This window comes from Mustelus asterias, chromosome 9 (assembly GCF_964213995.1).
Source record: "Mustelus asterias chromosome 9, sMusAst1.hap1.1, whole genome shotgun sequence".
In the NCBI taxonomy this organism is placed as follows: Eukaryota; Metazoa; Chordata; class Chondrichthyes; order Carcharhiniformes; family Triakidae; genus Mustelus; species Mustelus asterias.
The window spans coordinates 6,310,004-6,329,227 of NC_135809.1; the positions used below are offsets into that span (position 1 = coordinate 6,310,004).

Below are 19,224 nucleotides of genomic sequence, written 5' to 3' on the forward strand. Positions count from 1 at the left end.
TTAGCTCAGTAACTGGGGGAGTGAGTTAGCTCAGTAACTGGGAGCGAGTTAGTTCAATAACAGGGAGTGAACTAGCTCAGTCACTGAGAGTGAGTTAGCTCAGTAACTGGGAGTGAGTTAGTTCAATAACAGGGAGTGAACTAGCTCAGTAACTGGGAGTGAGTTAGCTCAGTAACTGGGAGTGAGTTCGTTCAATAACAGGGAGTGAACTAGCTCAGTAACTGGGAGTGAGTTAGCTCAGTAACTGGGAGTGAGTTAGCTCAGTAACTGGGAGTGAGTTGACTCTGACTGGGGGAGTGAGTTAGCTCAGTAACTGGGAGTGAGTTAGCTTAGTAACTCGGGGTGAATTGACTCGGTAACCGGGTAACTGGGAGTGAACTGCTATTTGAACACTTCTTCCTGGTCTGATTGTAAAATTGGGAATCAGTTAGTTCCTCTTGAAAGTTCCATCATATTGGAACAAACCATCTTAACAGGTAAACCCAAGAGGAAATGTTTCAAACGGATTGGTTTTTAGTTAATATTCATGCTGTTTTTTTCAAACAAGTATCTATCACTAAATCCTCTCTAAAGTCAGGTGAATAATATGTTAGACATTTAAATAGACAAATCAATTCTCTAAACCCAGGGAGATTTAGCCCGATTATCACCTCCACAAGGGGAACTCTCACTGTCCTGTGGATCCTTTCTCTCCCATTGTCACCTTAGAGTTTATGTCAATCTCTGTTTATCTCTCTGTCTCACTCTGTCTCAATCTCTGTCTCACTCTCTGTCTCACTCTCTGTCTCACTCTCTCCGTCTCACTCTCTCCGTCTCACTCTCTCCATCTCACTCTCTCCGTCTCTCTCTCTCTCTGTCTCACTCTCTGTCTCATTCTCTTTCTGTCACTCCCTCTCTGTTTTATTCTTCTTGTCTCACTCTCTCTATCTCACTCTCTCTGTCTCTCTGTCACTCTCTCTATCTCACTCTCTCTGTCTCTCTGTCACTCTCTCTGTCACACTCTCTGTCTCTCTGTCTGTCTCTCTCTCTCTCTGTCTCACTCTCTCTCTATCTCACTCTCTCTGTCTCTCTCTCTGTCACTCTCTGTCTCTCTCTCTGTCTCGTTCTGTCTCTCTCTGTCTCACTCTCTTTGTCATTCTCTCTCTGTCATTCTCTGTCTCATTCTCTTTGTCACTCTCTCACTCTCTGTCTCTCTCTCACTCTGTCTCTCACTCTCTGTCTCTCACTCTCTCTGTCATTCTCTCTCTGTCTCACTCTCTCTCTGTCTCATTCTTTCTCCCTCTCCATTTCATTCTTTCTTCCTGTCTCTCCCTCTCTGTCTCTCCCTCTCTGTCTTTGTCTCTCTGTCTCTCCTTCTCGCTCCCCCTCTCTCTGTCCCTGTGTCTTTAAGTTTGTGTATGTGTGTCTCTCTCTTTCCGTGTAACTCTGCCTGTCTTTCTCCTTCTCTCGCACTCCCTCTATCATGATTCTCTGATTATATATGCCTCCTCTCTGCCTGATGATCATTCTTGTGATGGTGTCCCTCTCTCTGTCTCTGTGACTCTGAATATTTCTCTGTGCCTGTTACATTCTCTCTCTCTCGCTCTCTCATGCTTTGATTCTGTGCATGTCTCTGTAAATCTCTGCCTCTCTCTTTGTGAAGTGGATTCGTGTTCAAACCCAATTGTTATGGAAACCACAACTTTTGTAACAAATAGATTTTTAGCCTGCTTTATTATTCTGACTCTTGCCAGTTTTCTCAAACAGATCAAGTCAAGGCTCTTTGAAGTTTAAAAGTTTGAAGTACATTAATTTATCTATTAATTTATCATTAAATTATACAAATGTATGTCCTTTGAACAAAGGTGGAGTCCCAGGTCATAGAGCAAAGCGGATGATTGCAGGGTTTATGCCGAACCCACCTGCTGATTGTCCCAGAGCAGATTCCCCAAAAAGTATCATCCCTAAATGATTTTACCTCTCTGTCACTCTCCGTCTCTCTCTCTGTCTCTTTCTGTCTCTCTCTGTCTCACTCTCTTTGTCATTCTCTCTCTGTCACTCTCTGTCTCATTCTCTTTGTCACTCCCTCTCACTCTCTGTCTCTCTCTCTCTCACTCTGTCTCTCACTCACTCACTAAAACATCAGAACTCGGCTGACCTCAGGTTTGCAAATGCCTGGGAGAGAACTGGGCGAGCTCAGGCTGGATGGGGTGGCACCGGCCGCAGAGGAGGATCTACGGTTTAAGCCTCTCCCGAGGAACCGACAAACCAGAGGTGCTGGGTGCGAGAGAAAGTTCTTTGTCTGCAAGGTTGGCCGGCGTAGGTTGTGTTTTCCCACAGCTTTGGGGAGTTCACTAAGACTGTACATGTGGATCTTAAAGCATAGGGGGGAGGGATTAATGTGTAATTAAAGAGGCAGTAGATGCACTGATGTTCTGGAATGTTAGATCAGTAGCTGGAACAGCGGGGGTGTCCTTTAGCCAAGCTCCATTGAATCTGTACAAAAAGCGAGGGCTGTCTATGTGTCTGCTCATTTATCACACGGCAACTTGCAAACTCCCATGTCCTGTTTCTAAAAACCTTCAGCAATGAAATTAAAACTAGATGCTTTGCCAGATTTGAGCCTGGCTTTTCACTAGGGAACATTTCCACCCTGACCATTTCCCAGAGAATCTGTTTGACTGCATGGATTTTACTACATTCCCCTGCAAACTCTCCCCCTCCCTCCCTCCCTCTCTCGCTCTCTCTCACGCAATATAATTTCCAGCCTTTGTTCCACCGGGATAGCCACGATTTACATAAATTTACATAAGTGAAATTATTCCTGGAATAAGTTTACTTGTGGAAGATATGCAAATAAGCAATATCCCTTTTAATCTCTCAGCGTGTACTTACTGAGAGGTTTCTGCATTTCAGACCTGATCTTACACTATGAGAATGAAAAACTTTCTCACAGCCTAATATGTGTGGAGAGTGACAGAAAACTATAGGTGATTGAAGCAATTTTTTAAAAATGGAAAATATCTACAGAAGCTGGAAAATTGCGATCAAAATCACGGTGGCACAGTGATCAGCACTGCTGCTTCACAGTGCCAAGGACCCAGGTTCGATTCCCAGCCTTGAGTCACTATCTGTGTGGAGTCTGCACATTCTCCCCGTGTCTGCGTGGGTTTCCTCTGGTTTCCTCCCACAGTTCAAAAGACGTGCCGGTTAGGTGCATTGGCCGTGCTAAATTCTCCCTCAGTGTACCCAAACAGTTGCCGGAGTTCAGCGACTAGGGGATTTTCACAGTAACTTCATTGCAGTGTTAATGTATGCCTACTTGTGACACTAATAAATAAACTTTAAACTTTTACTAGAAGATGCTGGAAGCAGTTTGCAGGTCGGAGAGGTTCCACAGAGAGATTGGACAAGTTGACGTATCCAGTGTGGATTATTGTCACTGCGATAGACTCACTTGGAGATATCCACAGCACAGGGGACATTTATTTTATCGGTTCATGGAGTGTGTGTGTGTCCTGGCAAGGCCAGCATTGATTGCCCATCCCTAATTGCCCTTGAGAAGGTGGTGGTGAGCCACGTTGTTGAACCGCTGCAGTGCCTGTGGTGTAGGTACACCCACAGTGCTGTTAGGGAGGGAGTTCCAGGATTCTGAGCCAGGGGCAGTGAAGAAGAGCCTGGTTTCTGCTTCACTTTCCAGTGAGTTGGAGGGTGGGGGGGTTAGTGTGCAAGTGAAAACTAAGGCGGTACTTTCAGATGATGTTGCTGAGATCACAGAATCCCTACAGTGTTGAAGGAGGCCATTCAGTTCATCAAGTCTGCACTGACTCCCACAGAGCATCCCAGCTACACCCTATTCCCGTAACCCCACGTATTTGCCCCATTAATCCCCCACACGAACACATAGAACATAGAAAAAATACAGCACAAACAGGCCCTTCGGCCCACAAGTTGCACCGGTCATGTCCCTACCTACCTAGGCTTATATATAGGCTTATCTATAACCCTCAAACCTATTAAGTTCCATGTACTCATCCAGAAGTCTCTTAAAAGACCCTATCGAGTTTGCCACTGACAGCAGCTGATTCCACTCACCCACCACCGTCTGAGTGAAAAACTTACCCCTGACATCTCCTCTGTGCCTACTCCCCAGCATCTTAAACCTGTGCCCTCTCGTAGCAGCCATTTCAGCCCTGGGAAAAAGCCTCCGAGAATCCACCCGATCTATACCTCTCAACATCTTGTACATCTCTATCAGGTCACCTCTCATCCTTCGTCTCTCCAAGGAGAAAAGATTGAGCTCCCTCAACCTATCCTCATAAGGCATGCCAACCAATCCAGGCAACATCCTTGTAAATCTTCTCTGCACCCTTTCAATCATTTCCACATCCCTCCTGTAATGAGGTCCTAGGACACTTAGGGGCAATTTATCATTTATCACCTAACCTGCACATCTTTGGACTGTGGGAGGAAACCTGACTCCTGGAGGAAACCCACGTAGATACGGGGAGAATGTGCAAGCTCCACACAGACAGTTACACGAGCCAGAATTGAACCCTGTGCTAAACACTTTGGCACCGTGCAGCCAAGATGCAGCATGTAGATAAGAAACATGCCAAATGAGTAAATCTCCTAGGAGACTGATACTGAGATTTGAGGAAAATTATGATCCAGGTCTCGGTGTGGGATTTGAATTCTGAACCCTTTGGCTGGGATTCTCCGATCTTGCCCGTGGCTGGGATTCTCCAACCTCACCCCACAGCTGGGATTCTCCAACCTCGCCCGCGGCTGGGATTCTCCAACCTCACCCACGGCTGGGATTCCCCGACCTCGCCCACGGCTGGGATTCCCCGACCTCGCCCGCGGCTGGGATTCTCCAACCTCACCCACGGCTGGGATCCCCCGACCTCGCCCGCGGCTGGGATTCTCCAGTCCCGCTGCTGTGAATGGAGGCTTGACTGAGCGCCAAATTCTCCGTTCTCGCTGACAGTGTTGGCTGGGCGAGCGAGACTGGAGAAGTCTGGCCTTTGTCTCACAGTGAAAAGAGCTGGCCAGCGAGCCACTGCTCACATGGACAGATAGATCTCAGGTAAGCCTTACGAGCAACACCAAATTAAATCCTCTCTGACAGACTTTCCTTTCTTTACTTAGATAATTCGTCAGCAGTTTCCCCAATTAACAACGAGGAGACTAGGAACAAGAGGCCAGTCAAAGTAAGCAATCAACTTCACATTTACGTTTGATGGGAATTTTACCTGGGCCGCTCTCAGTCTGAAGTGGTTTTTAAAGAAATTTTTATGTACCTCACTGAATAACAATTATTTACTTTTTGTAGAAGAAATTTAGTAACTGCAATAATCTAAGAAGACCCGGCAAATTCAGCCCCTCTCCTTGTAATAAATGCCAAATTACGAGGTATCTTGGATTAAACAGAATAAATAATATAATGCAAAAGAAATGGATTAAAATGTAATTGGAATGAAGGGTTTTGAATTAAGGGATAAATGGTACAAATATTAAAACAACGTAAAACAGGAAGTATTTTGCAGACACAAGTGCAGTGACTGCGTGTAAACTGAACCCAAATACAATGGCCATTATGCACACAACAAGGGTTTGGGCAGCACTTCTACTTAGCAGACCGTAGGCAAGAGGCAGATTTTAGAATCATAGAATCCTTACAGTGCGGAAGAAGGCCATTTATCCCATTGAGCCAGCACCAACAACAATTCCACCCAGGTCCTATTCCTGTAACCCCACATATTTACCCTGCTAATCCCCCTGACACCAAGGGGCAATTTAGCATGGCCAATCCACCTAACCCACACATCTTTGGAGCGTGGGAGGAAACCGGAGCACCCGGAAGAAACCCACGCAGACACGGGGAGAATGTGCAGACTCCACACAGTCACCTGAGACTGGAATTGAACGCAGGCCCCTGGCGCTGTGAGGCAGCAGTGCAAACTACAATGCAGATTGGCACAATTTTTTGATGAGACCAAAGGGTTAGATTTCCTTGTTTACTCCCACTCTGCCCATGGAACTCCTATTAACCTAGCCCCGTACAGAAATAGCATTTCTGCCAAAGTTGTGACAGAGATGGGCAGTGGGGGCGGGGCGGGGGGGGGGGGGGGGGGGGGGTGATGGAGGCCTGAGGAAACGTAAAGTCAGAACATCACACTGAGCCTTCTGGGTTAAGAGGATGAAAATGCTCATTAAAATGTATTTGCTTCAAGCTAAAAAACCACAAGAGCTGTCAATAGATTAGGTGTTGACCAGCAGAGTGATTTAACATCTCCAATTATGACTTTGGCCCTCCAATATTAACTGCTTGATCTTTATTTGTGGACATCTTCAATAATGTGAGCTGTGATATTTCAGTTCTGAGTGTCCAATTTTAACCCAGTGGCTTAGTGATTTATGTACTCTTTCATTCTTTCATGGGATGTGGGCGTCACCGGCAAGGCCAGCATTTGTTACCCATCCCTAATCGCCTTTGAACTGAGTGGCTTGCTGGGCCATTTCAGAGGGCAGTTAAAAGACAACCACATTACTGTAGGTCTGGAGTCACATGTAGGCCAGACCGGGTAAGGACAGCAGATTTCCTTCCCTAAAGGAAATCATAGAAACCCTACAGCACAGAAAGAGGCCATTCGGCCCATCAAGTCTGCACCGACCACAATCCCACCCAGGCCCTACCCCCATATCCCTACATATTTGCCCACTAATCCCTCTAGCCTACACATCTCAGGACACTAAGGGCAATTTTAGCATGGCCAATCAACCTAACCCGCACATCTTTGGACTGTGGGAGGAAACCGGAGCACCCGGAGGAAACCCACGCAGACACGAGGAGAATGTGCAAACTCCACACAGGCAGTGACCCAAGCGGGGAATCGAACCCAGGTCCCTGGAGCTGTAAAGCAGCAGTGCTAACCACTGTGCTACCATGCCGCCCCAGGACATTAGTGAACCAGATGGATTTTTACAGCGATCGATGATAGTTGTCATGGTCACCATCACTAAAACTAACTTTTCAATTCCAGACTTTATGGATTAAATTTAAATTCCACCAGCTGTCATGGTGGGATTTGATCCCATGTTGCCAGAGCATTGGCCAGGGCCTCTGGATTACATTACCGCTATGTCAACATCACCCTCTCCTGACTGTGAACACAGTCACAGGGCCTGAAATCCCTTTGCTGCTCCACAGTTCTGAATCTTTCACCATTGGAATATTCCACCTTGTCATGTTCAGATGGAACGTGGATGACCTCATATTCTCCCACATTTTCCTGCATGCAGTATGGTGGCACAGTGGTTAGCACTGCTGCCTCACAGCGCCAGGGACCCGGGTTCGATTCCTGGCTTGGGTCACTGTCTGTGTGGAGTTTGCACAGTCTCCCCATATCTGCGCGGGTTTCCTCCAGGTGCTCCGGTTTCCTCCCACATTCTGAAGGATGTGCTGGTTAGGTGCATTGACCTGAACAGATGCCAGAGTGTGGCAACTGGGGGAATTTCACAGTAACTTCATTGCAGTGTTAATGTAAGCTCTACTTATGACTAATAAATAAACTTATTAAACTTGGTCAGCCACTCCCTAAATCTCTCCTGTCTTTTTGTAACCACCTCATCACAACTTACTCTACCTCCTAACTTAGTGTCATCTGCAAAGCTGGATGTACAACTCTCAAATCCTTCATCTAAGCTGGCAATAAACACAGTGGAAAGACAAAACCCCAGAATGGTTGCTGGGGAACATCACTTGTTCCATTTTGCAACAGGAGCTCATTCGCACATTCATAGGACGGCACGGTGGCACAGTGGTTAGCACAGCTGCCTCACAGCATCAGGGATCCAGGTTCGATTCCAGCCTTGGGTCACTGTATGTGTGGAGTTTATACATTCTTCCCGTGTCTGCGTGGTTTCCTCCGGGTGCTCCAGTTTCCTCCCATAGTGCAAAGATGTGCAGCTTAAGTTGATTGGCCATGCTAAATTGCCCCTTAGTGTCCCAAGAAGTGTAGGTTAGGGGGAATTAGCCGGGTAAATATGTGGGGTTACAGGGATAAGGCCTGGGTAAGGTGCTCTGCCGGAGAGTTGGTGCAGACTCAGTGGGCCAAATGGCCTCCTTCTGCACTGTAGGGGTTGTATCCCTACTCTCTGTCTCCTGGCTCCCAATCCACAATCAAAATATGGCATAAGATCCCCTCCAATACCGTGTGCTTTTATTTCTGAGGAACAATTCTCTGCAGTTCTCCAGGGGAGAGTCCTATAAACAGGTGTCTGAAAACTGCAGCTGAGGGCAGGTGAACTGGTATTTATAGACCTTCTCAGGACATGGCATCACTGCTAAAGCCATATTTTTTGCACATCCTCAAATACCATAAGACCATAAGACGTAGGAGCAGAGGTAGACCATTCGGCCCATCAAGTCTGCTCCACTATTCAATGAGATCAAGGCAGATCTGAGAGAATCCTCAAATACATTTTCCTGCCTTATCCCCATAACCCTCGATTCCCTTACTGATTGAAAATCTGACGGTGTACCCTTGGTGAGTTACTGCAGTGCATGTTGTAAATTGTACACACTGGAGTCATGGTGCATCAGTGATCCCTTCTCTCTAAACAACCTGATAATCTTGGCATGGTGTAACCAGACCCCTGATCTTTGGAATATGGAAGTAAAGTGGGTGTTGAGTTCAGGGATAGGGGCACTGGCCAAAGCTGTTCCGTCCTGGCTAGTGTTGAACTTCTTGGATGTTGGTGTCCAGGGTAAGTGGTCAATATATTCATGTTCCTGATTGGATGCTGGAGTGGTTTTGTATGTCAGGAGGTGAGCCACTATCACAGAGTACTACCGACAACACTGTCTTAGTAACCACAGTGTCGAAACAACAGTTCCAATGAAATTTCTGATCAATAGAAATCTCTGAGATAGGGAGTCAGTGGATGTGACAATTTCAAAAGTCAAAAGGAGGAAAGATAAACGTGGGAATATTTAAATGTACAATGGTTTTGTTGATTAATGTATCTGTGGTTGATGATGTTTTGAGAAATCCAGATTATATTCAAATTGCCTCTTCCAGAAATACACACAGTGCAGGTTTACATCGGACTCATTTACAAATGTATTTATTAGTCACAAGTAGACTTACATTAACACTGCAATGAAGTTACTGTGAAAATCTCCTAGTCGCCACACTCCGGCGCCTGTTCGGGTACACTGAAGGAGAATTTAGCATGGCCAATGTACCCTAACCAGCACATCTTTGGACTGTGGGAGGAAACCGGAGCACCCGGATGAAACCCACGCAGACACGGGGAGAACGTGCAAATTCCACACACAGTGACTCAAGCCAGGAATCGAACCCGGGTCCCTGGCACTGTGAGGCAGCAGCGCTAACCACTGTGCCACCGTGCCGCCCTAGTGTTTGAGTGTTCTAGTGTTTTAGACACTATTCTTTTAGGATAAATTCAACCTAAACAAAAGCCCTGAAGGCTAGAGACTTAGAATTTGTTCAGGTATTAGATTCCTTTTTAAGCTACTGTCTATAACAATTATGGACAAATGGAATTTACCTTGCCTCGGCTTGAGTTGGTCCAAGTGAGTCAGAATGATGGGCAGGATTTGGGAATGCAATACCAGAAGCTTCATGGTCACAATGTCCTAATGGTGCTTTGAGCAAGTCTCGAGCTTGGCTTAGCATCAAAGCGATGTCCATCGAAATCCCAGTAGGCATGGCAACCAATCTAGGTATGATATGATAAATCGAATGGTCTTGGGGTGTAACCAATCTGGCAGCAATATCTCCATGGAAACCAGTCTATGACCAGTGTTGGTTTGTCTTTCATTAATGTTGGACAGGTGGCAGTAGTGTAAAGTTGACATGAATCCAGAGTGCCTTGTGCATTAATGCTGCAAGTTTACCACTGGTAGCAAGTGATTAGCTGAACTTCGCCTGGAGTGAAACAAGTTGACTCTTGAGGGAGTGGTGTCTCACCGCCTCGGAATATAAATCCTGCGTCGTATCGAACCTGGTTTACAAAGTCTGTTGAGCCTGTCCACCTTCAAGTTAAATGTTTAGAATGTAACAATGGCCCCTCCCTCACTCCCATAACATGTCAACACTCTAACTATTGGAGGAGAGATGTGCCCACGCTTGTGTTAGCTTTCTCCTAATAGAAGAGTGGAATCTAAATTTTCAAGGACCTGTTTATAGCAAGGACCCTCAAGAGACCAGAGACAGGTTTTCAGCCAAGAGGTGTGAACAGACCAGATATATGGTATTGTCCCTTTACCTGACCCCATGATGTGAGCTCAGTTTTAGTGTCCAGATATAGATGCAAAAACACATCAACGGTCATCATTTTCTCATTCATGGAGCCATTACTCCTTTTTAAAAATTCTTTCCCATCCCTAACTGCCTTAGAGAAGGTGGTGACGTGCTCCTGTATCTAAAGGACGGAGCTTTCCCTCTCCCCAGCGAGGGACTGGCTGCTCAAGCATGAAGGGAGTGAAATGTTTCCTCTGGGGTTAGACACATTTTGATTCAAGTAGTTCCGTTGTTGAACAAAAGAGAATGAGATTCTGGGAATGGGACTTCCCGGCTAGTCGAATACTGGCCTGTCACTTGCCACCAACGGTAAACTTGCAGCATAAATGCACAAATCACTCTCAAGATTCATGTCAAATTTACACTCCCGCCACCTGTCCAACATTAATGAAAGACAAACCGACACTGGTCATAGACTGATTTCCATGGAGATATTGCTGCCAGATTGGTTACACACCAAGATCATTCGATTTATCATTTCATACCTAGATCATAAAATCATGCTGCAGCTATCACAAAGCCCTGGTTAGATCACACCTGGAATTACTGGGAGCAGTTCTGAGTAGCACATCTTAGGAAAGGTATTTTGACCATGGAGGGGGTTGGGGGTGCGGATGGGGGGGTGGGGGGCAGGTGGAACAATTCACCAAAATGAAACCTGGAATTCAAGTGTTAATTTTCAAGGGGAGGTCACACTAGGGGCGTATTCCCTGGAATTGAGAAGATGAAAGGGTGATTTGAACAAATATTTCAAGATATTATGGGGAACAGGTAGGATAGATAAATATAAATTATTTCCATTGCTTGGGGAGCCTAGACTAAGTAGCATAATGGAAAAAGTAGAGCCAGTTTTGTTCAGGAGTGAATTTAGGAAACACTTCCACACACAACGGGCGATAGAATTTTGGAACTTTCTTCTGCAAATAGTAATAGATAATTAGCTACCTTATTCATTTTAAACTTAAAATTGATCACATTTTGTTATGCAAAGGTATTAAGGAATATGAAGCATATGTAGTTAGATGGATAGGAAACCTTTTGGAGCAGAGGTAGAACCCCCTGTCTCTGGACCAGAAGCCCCAGGTTCAAGTCCAACGTTGGGACTTGTTGGCTACGGAAGGAACATTCATAACGAGGTTCAATGAGCTGATAATCAGCTCAGGAATCCTTTTACCACCTTCTCCCCACTATTCCCCAAAGGGTAAAAAACATTGTTTGAGTGTCAAGCTACACTAACAAAAATGTTAGATGATCAGCCATGATCTCATTGAATGGTGAAGCAGACTCAAGGGGCTGAATGGGCCTCCTTCTGTTCCTATGCTCCTCTCTGCCCATAGGGAGGTTTGTATTGATGGGAGCAGATTAGAACCTGGCTGGTGTTTCACTCTGGGCAGTGTTGGCTGTTTATGGCTGAATCTCCATGACAATCCCACACAATCCAACCATACTTCTGTTTTACCTCAATTCAAAAGTTAGATTATTAGTTTTGAGTTGGAAAGCAGTTATGCTGTAACACATGGCATCTCCATTCATTTCAGACTCACTATTACAGGCTACTGTCCAGTTCCATCTCCTTGACTGGGGCAGCGAGTTCCAGATCAATGCAATATCCACTGGGAGATTGTGTAAGGAATTATCCAAAAGTATCTCTGGAGAGTTAGCCCCTGATCCCGGCCTCTTACTGTGAGGAGCATAGACCAGGAATTGCACTCATGAAGAGAAGCAGGGTTAGAACTGGGTGTTTTTCACAGTAACTTCATTGCAATGTTAATGTAAGCCTACTTGTGACTAATAAATAAACTTTAACTTTAATATCAGCAGTGATTTTACTGGGCCATTTAACCTGGGGACTGGACATTGCATCAATGCCTGGAAAGGGTTCATTCCCACATCGCAGGGATCTCAAATAGAAAGTTGCAAAATAATGAAAGATAATTTCTCCTTTCCTCTTCCTGCGCAGTTGGAGTCCCATTGGCGTTCTTGGCTCTGACTATATAAACAGAATCAGAAGGGGGCCATTCAGCCCATCATGCCCTGTGCTGGCTCCTTGTCAGAGCCATCCAATGAGCTGGTTTTTAGAGAATTTAGAGAACCTGTTATCTGATTCTGTAACGGTAACCCTGGTGTGTGTGTGTGTGTGTGCCGTTAACAGGTACCATTATTATGGGATAGCTGTGAAGGAGAGCTCCCCGTATTACGATGTGATGTATTCCAAGAAGGGTGCTGCCTGGGTAAACGAGACGGGGAAGAAAGAAGTGGCAAAGCAGACGGTGGCGTATTCACCACGCTCCAAGCTGGGCACCTTGCTGCCAGAGTTTCCAAATGTCAAAGACCTAAATCTGCCAGCGAGCCTCTCGGAGGAGAAGGTAAACACGCAATGAGTGACTGGTCCATTCTCTGCGCTGCTTCACGCCGATGCACAAATTAAATGTGGCTCATCCTTGTCTCACAGATAAAATGCGAGGGACAAAAACTGCGCAGCCTTTTTGCAAACAGAACAGTGTAGCTTTTAATGAGAATTCAGGAGCTGCCCCCTTGCTATCCATCAGAGACTGGGCAGATGGAAAAGTTAAATGTAGAATTAAATCCAATATACGCCAGGGATACAGGCCATTCGGCCCAACTGGATCATGCTGGTGTTTCTGCTGCACACCATCCTCCTCCCACTCGTCAATTCATTTTCCTGTTTCTTTCTCCGCCATGTGTTTGCCTTGTTTCCATTTAAACACACAAACTGTTCACTCCAATTACTCTATGACACAGGCAGTTCCACATTCTAGCACATGGCTTGTATATTTTATATCTCAAAGCTATGTGGCGATGGCACTAGTTTCTGTGTGTGACAGGTATCATTCACATTGCTTTAAAATGTCCACTCCATGCGTCCAACTCTTTGACAGCTTGCTCTGAGTTTACGCTCAGGTTTAACCAATCAGGCAAATCAGTTTCAATAGGAAACGGACTCAGCAAATACAACATAGTATACAACAATTGTCGCTACAGTTACTAATCTTCTATTTATGGGCCCCTAGTTTTGGGAAGGTTGAGGAGTGCAGCCTGTAATTACAGCTGTTCACTAGTTATTATAGCATTGCATTCGTGAATGTAGTCATTATTGTCTTGCAGTAATCATTGGAGTGTTGCATGAGTAATGATAGCATTGCATTAGTCATTGTTCCATTGCATTAGTCATTGTAGCATTGCATTAATAATTGTAGCATTGCATTAGTCATTGATTTGATTTGGTTTATTGTCACCTATACAGTGAAAAGTATTGTTTCTTGCGCACTATACAGCCAAAAACATACTGTTCATAGAGTACATAGTGGGGAAGGAAAAGAAAGGGTGCAGAATATAGTATCGCAATTACAGATAGCGTGAAGAGAAAGATTAGCTTAATATATAATAGGTCCATTCAAAAATCTGATAGCAGCAGGAAAAAGCTGTTCTTGAGTCGGTTGGTACATGTCCTCAGACTTTTGTATCTTTTTCCTGATGGAAGAAGGTGAAGAGAGAATGTCCGGGGTGCGTGGGGTCCTTAATTATGCTGGCTGCTTTTCTGAGGCAACCGGGATGTGTAGACAGAGTCAATGGATGGGAGGCTGGTTTTCGTGATGGACTGGGCTACAGTCACAACCCTTTGTAGTTTCTTGTGGTCTTGGTCAGAGCAGGAGCCATACCAAGCTGTGATACATCAGGAAAGGATGCTTTCTGCAGTACATCTGTAAAAATTGGTGAGAGTTGTAGCGGACAAGCCAAATTTCCTTAGCCTCCTGAGAAAGCAGAGGCATTCGTGGGCTTTCTTAACTATAGCGTCGGTGTGGAGGACCGGTTGTTAGTGGTCTGGACACCTAGAAACTGGCTTTTTATGAGTAATTTTAGCATTGCACTAATAATTGTAGCATTGCTTTAGTTAGTTCTGTTTTGAAGTGCAGAATGAATAGATGGGATGAATTATAGTCAGCGGTAAGGGGTATTGTTGTGGGATAAGAACATGTCTTGGAAAAGAAACAAGGCTTAATGTTGAGAATCTGGGAAAGGGTGGCTTTGTGTGAACAATGAAAACCACACGGATATTAGTTTTCTTTTAAAGTAATCTTTAAAAAAACAGGGTTTTTATGTCATGACAATATTATAAATTGTGAAACGCTTGAAATGGGAATTGAAAATCCATATCCTTTAGACTCTATGGTGAGAATCTTACCTAATAATCCATGGTTTACATAATCCCTTGATGTCAAGGTTTGCCTTACTGTTGCAAAAAAATCATCAAACTATGATGTAACATTGGACAAAGTTTGGTGTTTGTGAATATTATCAGACTTTTTCACCCTTTTTGATTTCTAGGTTTCCACCTTCATCATGATGTATCGAACTCACTGTCAGAGAATCCTAGACACAGTGATCAGGGCAAATTTCGATGAGGTAAGCATACTCCTCTGAGCCTAACTCTCGTCCGCTAATTCAGGGCCAACACCACATTTATTAACTCCTTTCTTCTCCTTCCCTGTGTGAACCAGGTTCAGAGTTTTCTTCTACATTTCTGGCAAGGAATGCCTCCGCACATGCTCCCAGTCCTGGGCTCCACCACTGTCGTGAACATTGTGGGTGTTTGTGACTCCATATTGTACAAGGCAATCTCCGGGGTTTTGATGCCCACTGTTCTACAGGCATTACCAGACAGGTTGGTCAAACCATCATCCATATCTACAGCATCCCCAATTCCAGACTCCAAGCAAGGGGAAGTCCAACTCCAGCCAGGGTGTGCAAGGGACAGTGGCACAGTCGTCTATTACACACTCCACCAATCAGGCAACTTTCCTGCCTTGCACCCCACTGTTATACCTGGGGGAAGCGATGGCCGAGTGATATTATCGCTAGACTATTAATCCAAAAACTTGGCTAATGTTCTGGGGACCCGGGTTCGAATCACGCCATGGTAAATGGTGGAATTTGAATTCAATATTTAAAAAAATCTGGAATTAAGAATCTACTATGACCATGAAACCATTGTCGATTGTCGGAAAAACTCATCTGATTCACTCATGTCCTTTAGGGAAGGAAATCTGCCATGCTTATCTGATCTGGCCGACATGTGACTCCAGAGTCACAGCAATGTGGGTGACTCTCAACTGTCCTCCAAGGGCACTAGGGATGGGCAATAAATGCTGGCCAGCCAGCGACGCCCATGTCCCACGAATGAATTTTAAAAAACACCTTATTAGCTCCCATCGAAGTCAATGGAGAGTAAAATCAGGGCCAGCCTCTGGTGGCTGATTGACCCACTAGTTTTACACTCCCGCAAATATTTACTTTCATTTCATAATTTATTCCCAGAGTTGGGAACAATCTTGGGTAAAATCCAACGGGACTCGGTTTATCCTGAGATGTTTCTATCTTTGTTGCTTTCCTAAACCATGATTGCACAGGTGTGTGTAGACACTTTAGTGTTTTTATATTGTAATCCATTCTCCAAATACTGTGAGATTACTGCCTGGAGGGTCCATTCCTCCCAACAGGTCACAATGGCCCCATTAAGAGTTAGAAGGAGCAGCAATTCCTGTAACTATTGAACCTAAACCAGTGAATGATATACCTGGAGGTTAGTTTCTGGTAGTTTTTCACATCAAGTCAATCTGGCAGCAATGAAGTACTGTATAAATGCCTTTATGTAATTGTTTCTAATGCATTCCACATGTCACACTTGGCTACAGATGCAACTTAAGCTGCTTAATATGAAATTAATCTTTGAATTCCGACCCCTGCTCTTCAAAATAATATCATAGAAACTTTCACATCTACCTGAGAGATCAGATGGGACTTCAATTTAATGTCTCATTGGAAAGACGGCATCTCGAGCAATGCTGCACTCCCTCAATGCTGCTCCTCCGACACTGCAGTGCACCCTCAATATTACCCTTCAACAGTGTAACACTCCCTCAGTGCTTGCCCTCTGACAGTGCAGCGCTCCCTCAGTGCTGACCCTCTGACAGTGCGGCACGCCCTCAGTGCTGATCCTCTGACAGTGCAGCGCTCCCTCAGTGCTGACCCTCTGACAGTGCGGCACGCCCTCAGTGCTTGTCCTCTGACAGCGCAGCACTCCCTCGGTACTGACCCTCTGACAGTGCAGCACTACTTCAGTACTGACCCTCTGACAGTGCAGCACTCCCTCAGTACTGACCCTCTGACAGCGCGGCACTCCCTCAGCACTGACCCTCTGACAGCGCAGCGCTCCCTCAGCACTGACCCTCTGACAGCGCAGCATTCCCTCAAGTACTGACCCTCTGACAGTGCGGCACTCCCTCAGTACTGACCCTCTGACAGTGCAGCAATCCCTCAGTACTGACCCTCTGACAGTGCAGCGCTCCCTCAGTACTGACCTTTTGACAGTGTGGCACTCCCACAGTATTGACCCTCTGACAGTGCAACATTCCCTCAACACTGACCCTCTGACAGTGCAGCACTCCTTCAGTAGTGATCCTCTGACAGTGCAGCACTCCCTCAGTACTGACCCTCTGACAGTGCGGCACTCCCTCAGTACTGACCCTCTGACAGTGTGGCACTCCCTCAGTACTGACCCTCTGACAGTGCGGCACTCCCTCAGTACTGACCCTCTGACGGTGCAGCACTCCCTCAGTACTGACCCTCTGACAGTGCAGTATTCCCACAGTACTGACCCTCTGACAGTGCAGCACTCCCTTAGTACTGACTCCTCGACAATGTAGACCTCTCTCAGTACTGACCCTCCCATTGTGCAGTGCTCTCTCGGTGCTGCACTGGGAGTATCAGCTGGTGTATCCCAGCCATTGAGTCAGAGCTGACGCTCATTAAGTTAACAGCTTCCCAACAATTTAGGATGCTCTTCTTGCGACCAGTATCTGATTCCCCCTTTCCTGTGTGAAAACAGATCCCCACCACTAAATCAATGAACTTGCAACATGCCTGAGATTAGGAACTCACCACATGAGAAGTCACAAATGAAAAGCTGCCCCTTGCAACTGCACAATCCTGAGTGTTGTGGAGTAAAGAGGACAGAAAGGGTTGGAAATGCACTGCAGCATCTATAAAGAGAAGAGATGGGTTACAATCATAGAATCATAGAATTCCTACAGTGCAGAAGGAGGCCGTTCGGCCCATCGAGTCTGTACCGACCACAATCCCACCCAGGCTCTATCCCCATGACCCCATGCATTTACCCTGTTAGTCACCCTGACACTAAGTGGCAATTTAGCATGGCCAATCCACCTAACCTAACCAATTGGTTAACATCAATATTGCGAGATAATGGTAATGATTACTTTTACATTAGACTCCCACTTACAGAAGGCTAGGTATGTATGTGATTGCTCAAATCAGTGACTGACTTGCTTTCTCTTTTTGCAAAGAGAAGATTATATTCAATCTGTAGCAATGTGTAAGGTCTACAGTGTCACATATTAAAAGTTTAAGGTTTATTTATTAGTGTCACAAGTACACTCACATTAACACTGCAATGAAGTTACTGGGAAAATCCCCTAGCCGCCACAGTCTGGCGCCTGTTTGGGTACACTGAGGAAGAATTTAGAAATGCACCTAGCCAGCACGTCTTTCGGACCGTGGGAGGAAATGGGGGCACCTGGAGGAAACTCATGCAGACACGCGGAGAAAGTGCAAACTCCACACAGACAGTGACCCAAGCCGGGAATCGAACCTGGGTCGATGTGAAGCAGCAGTGCTAACCACTGTGCCACCCCAAGAGAAGAGATTATTTTAAATCTGTAGCAACGTGTGAGGTCTGGAGTGTAACATATTAGTAATATTCCAGTATATTAAAGGTTTTATTTAAATGCAGAATGTTTTAGTGTGAGAATATCCTACAGGACTTGATTGATTTATTCCCTTTATCTCGTTTCAGTTTGACACAGGTGATTCGCAAGTTTGCTAAACAGCTGGACGAGTGGCTAAAAGTTGCACTGCATGAACTTCCTGAAAATTTAAGAAATATCAAATTTGAACGTAAGTTGTAGATCAGTGAAAATATTACCTGGGACATGCATGCACAACACGGGCATAAAATAAACCTCCGCGTGATTTATCTGTGTAACACTTTGTTACAGTGGAACTTGACTGAAGCAAACACAAATACCCGCGAGCTTGTATTGTATTGAATGGTAGGAGGTGAATAATATATACACACATTCAGAAATGTATATACAACTCTTGCACTTTGACCTACCCATCTCATTGTCTGGGAAAAACTGCAAATCTTTAACCCAAAGATTATCAAAAGAAACCCCCCTCCCTCCCCGAAAAACCATCAATCCCCATTATTGCCCAGTCTCTGTACAATGTACAATTGGTGGATTTGAGTTATACTGCTGGTTATACTGCTGCTGTTCTCTGATCATTGAAAAAAAGAACTCTGCAGCTGTTAGCTGTGGTTCAATGGGTAGCACTCTTGCCTCTGTCTCACCAGGTTCTATATTCATAGAAACATAGAAAATAGGAGCGGGTGTAGGCCGTTTGGCACTTTGCGCCTGCTGCATTATTCATTTTGATCTGATTTGATTTGATTTGGTTTGCTTTATTATTGTCACATGTATTAGTATACAGTGAAAAATATTGTTTCTTGCGTGCTGTACAGACAAAGCATACCGTACATAGAGAAGGAAAGGAGAGAGTGCAGAATGTAGTGTTACAGTCATAGTTAGGGCATGGAGAAAGATCAACTTAATGCAAGGTAGGTCCATTCAAAAGTCTGATGGCAGCAGGGAAGAAGCTGTTCTTGAGTCGGTTGGTATGTGTCCACGGACTTTTGTATCTTTTTCCCAATGGATGAAGGTGGAAGAGAGAATGTCCGGGGTGCGTGGGGTCCTTAATTATGCTGGCTGCTTTGCCGAGGCAGCAGGAAGTGTACACTGTGTCAATGGGT

The 19,224-nt window shown here is 45.3% G+C and overlaps 1 protein-coding gene across 1 annotated transcript in view; it reads left to right on the forward strand.

The window, feature by feature from the left end:
- rfx4 (regulatory factor X, 4) overlaps nt 1-19,224 on the forward strand; it is a 114,873-nt gene that overhangs the window by 40,892 nt on the left and 54,757 nt on the right. The window contains exons 5-9 of the mRNA XM_078221077.1: nt 5,131-5,192; nt 12,466-12,679; nt 14,661-14,738; nt 14,834-14,997; nt 18,208-18,308. Coding sequence (XP_078077203.1) covers nt 5,131-5,192; nt 12,466-12,679; nt 14,661-14,738; nt 14,834-14,997; nt 18,208-18,308 — 619 coding nt within the window. The remainder of the gene's footprint in view (nt 1-5,130; nt 5,193-12,465; nt 12,680-14,660; nt 14,739-14,833; nt 14,998-18,207; nt 18,309-19,224) is intronic.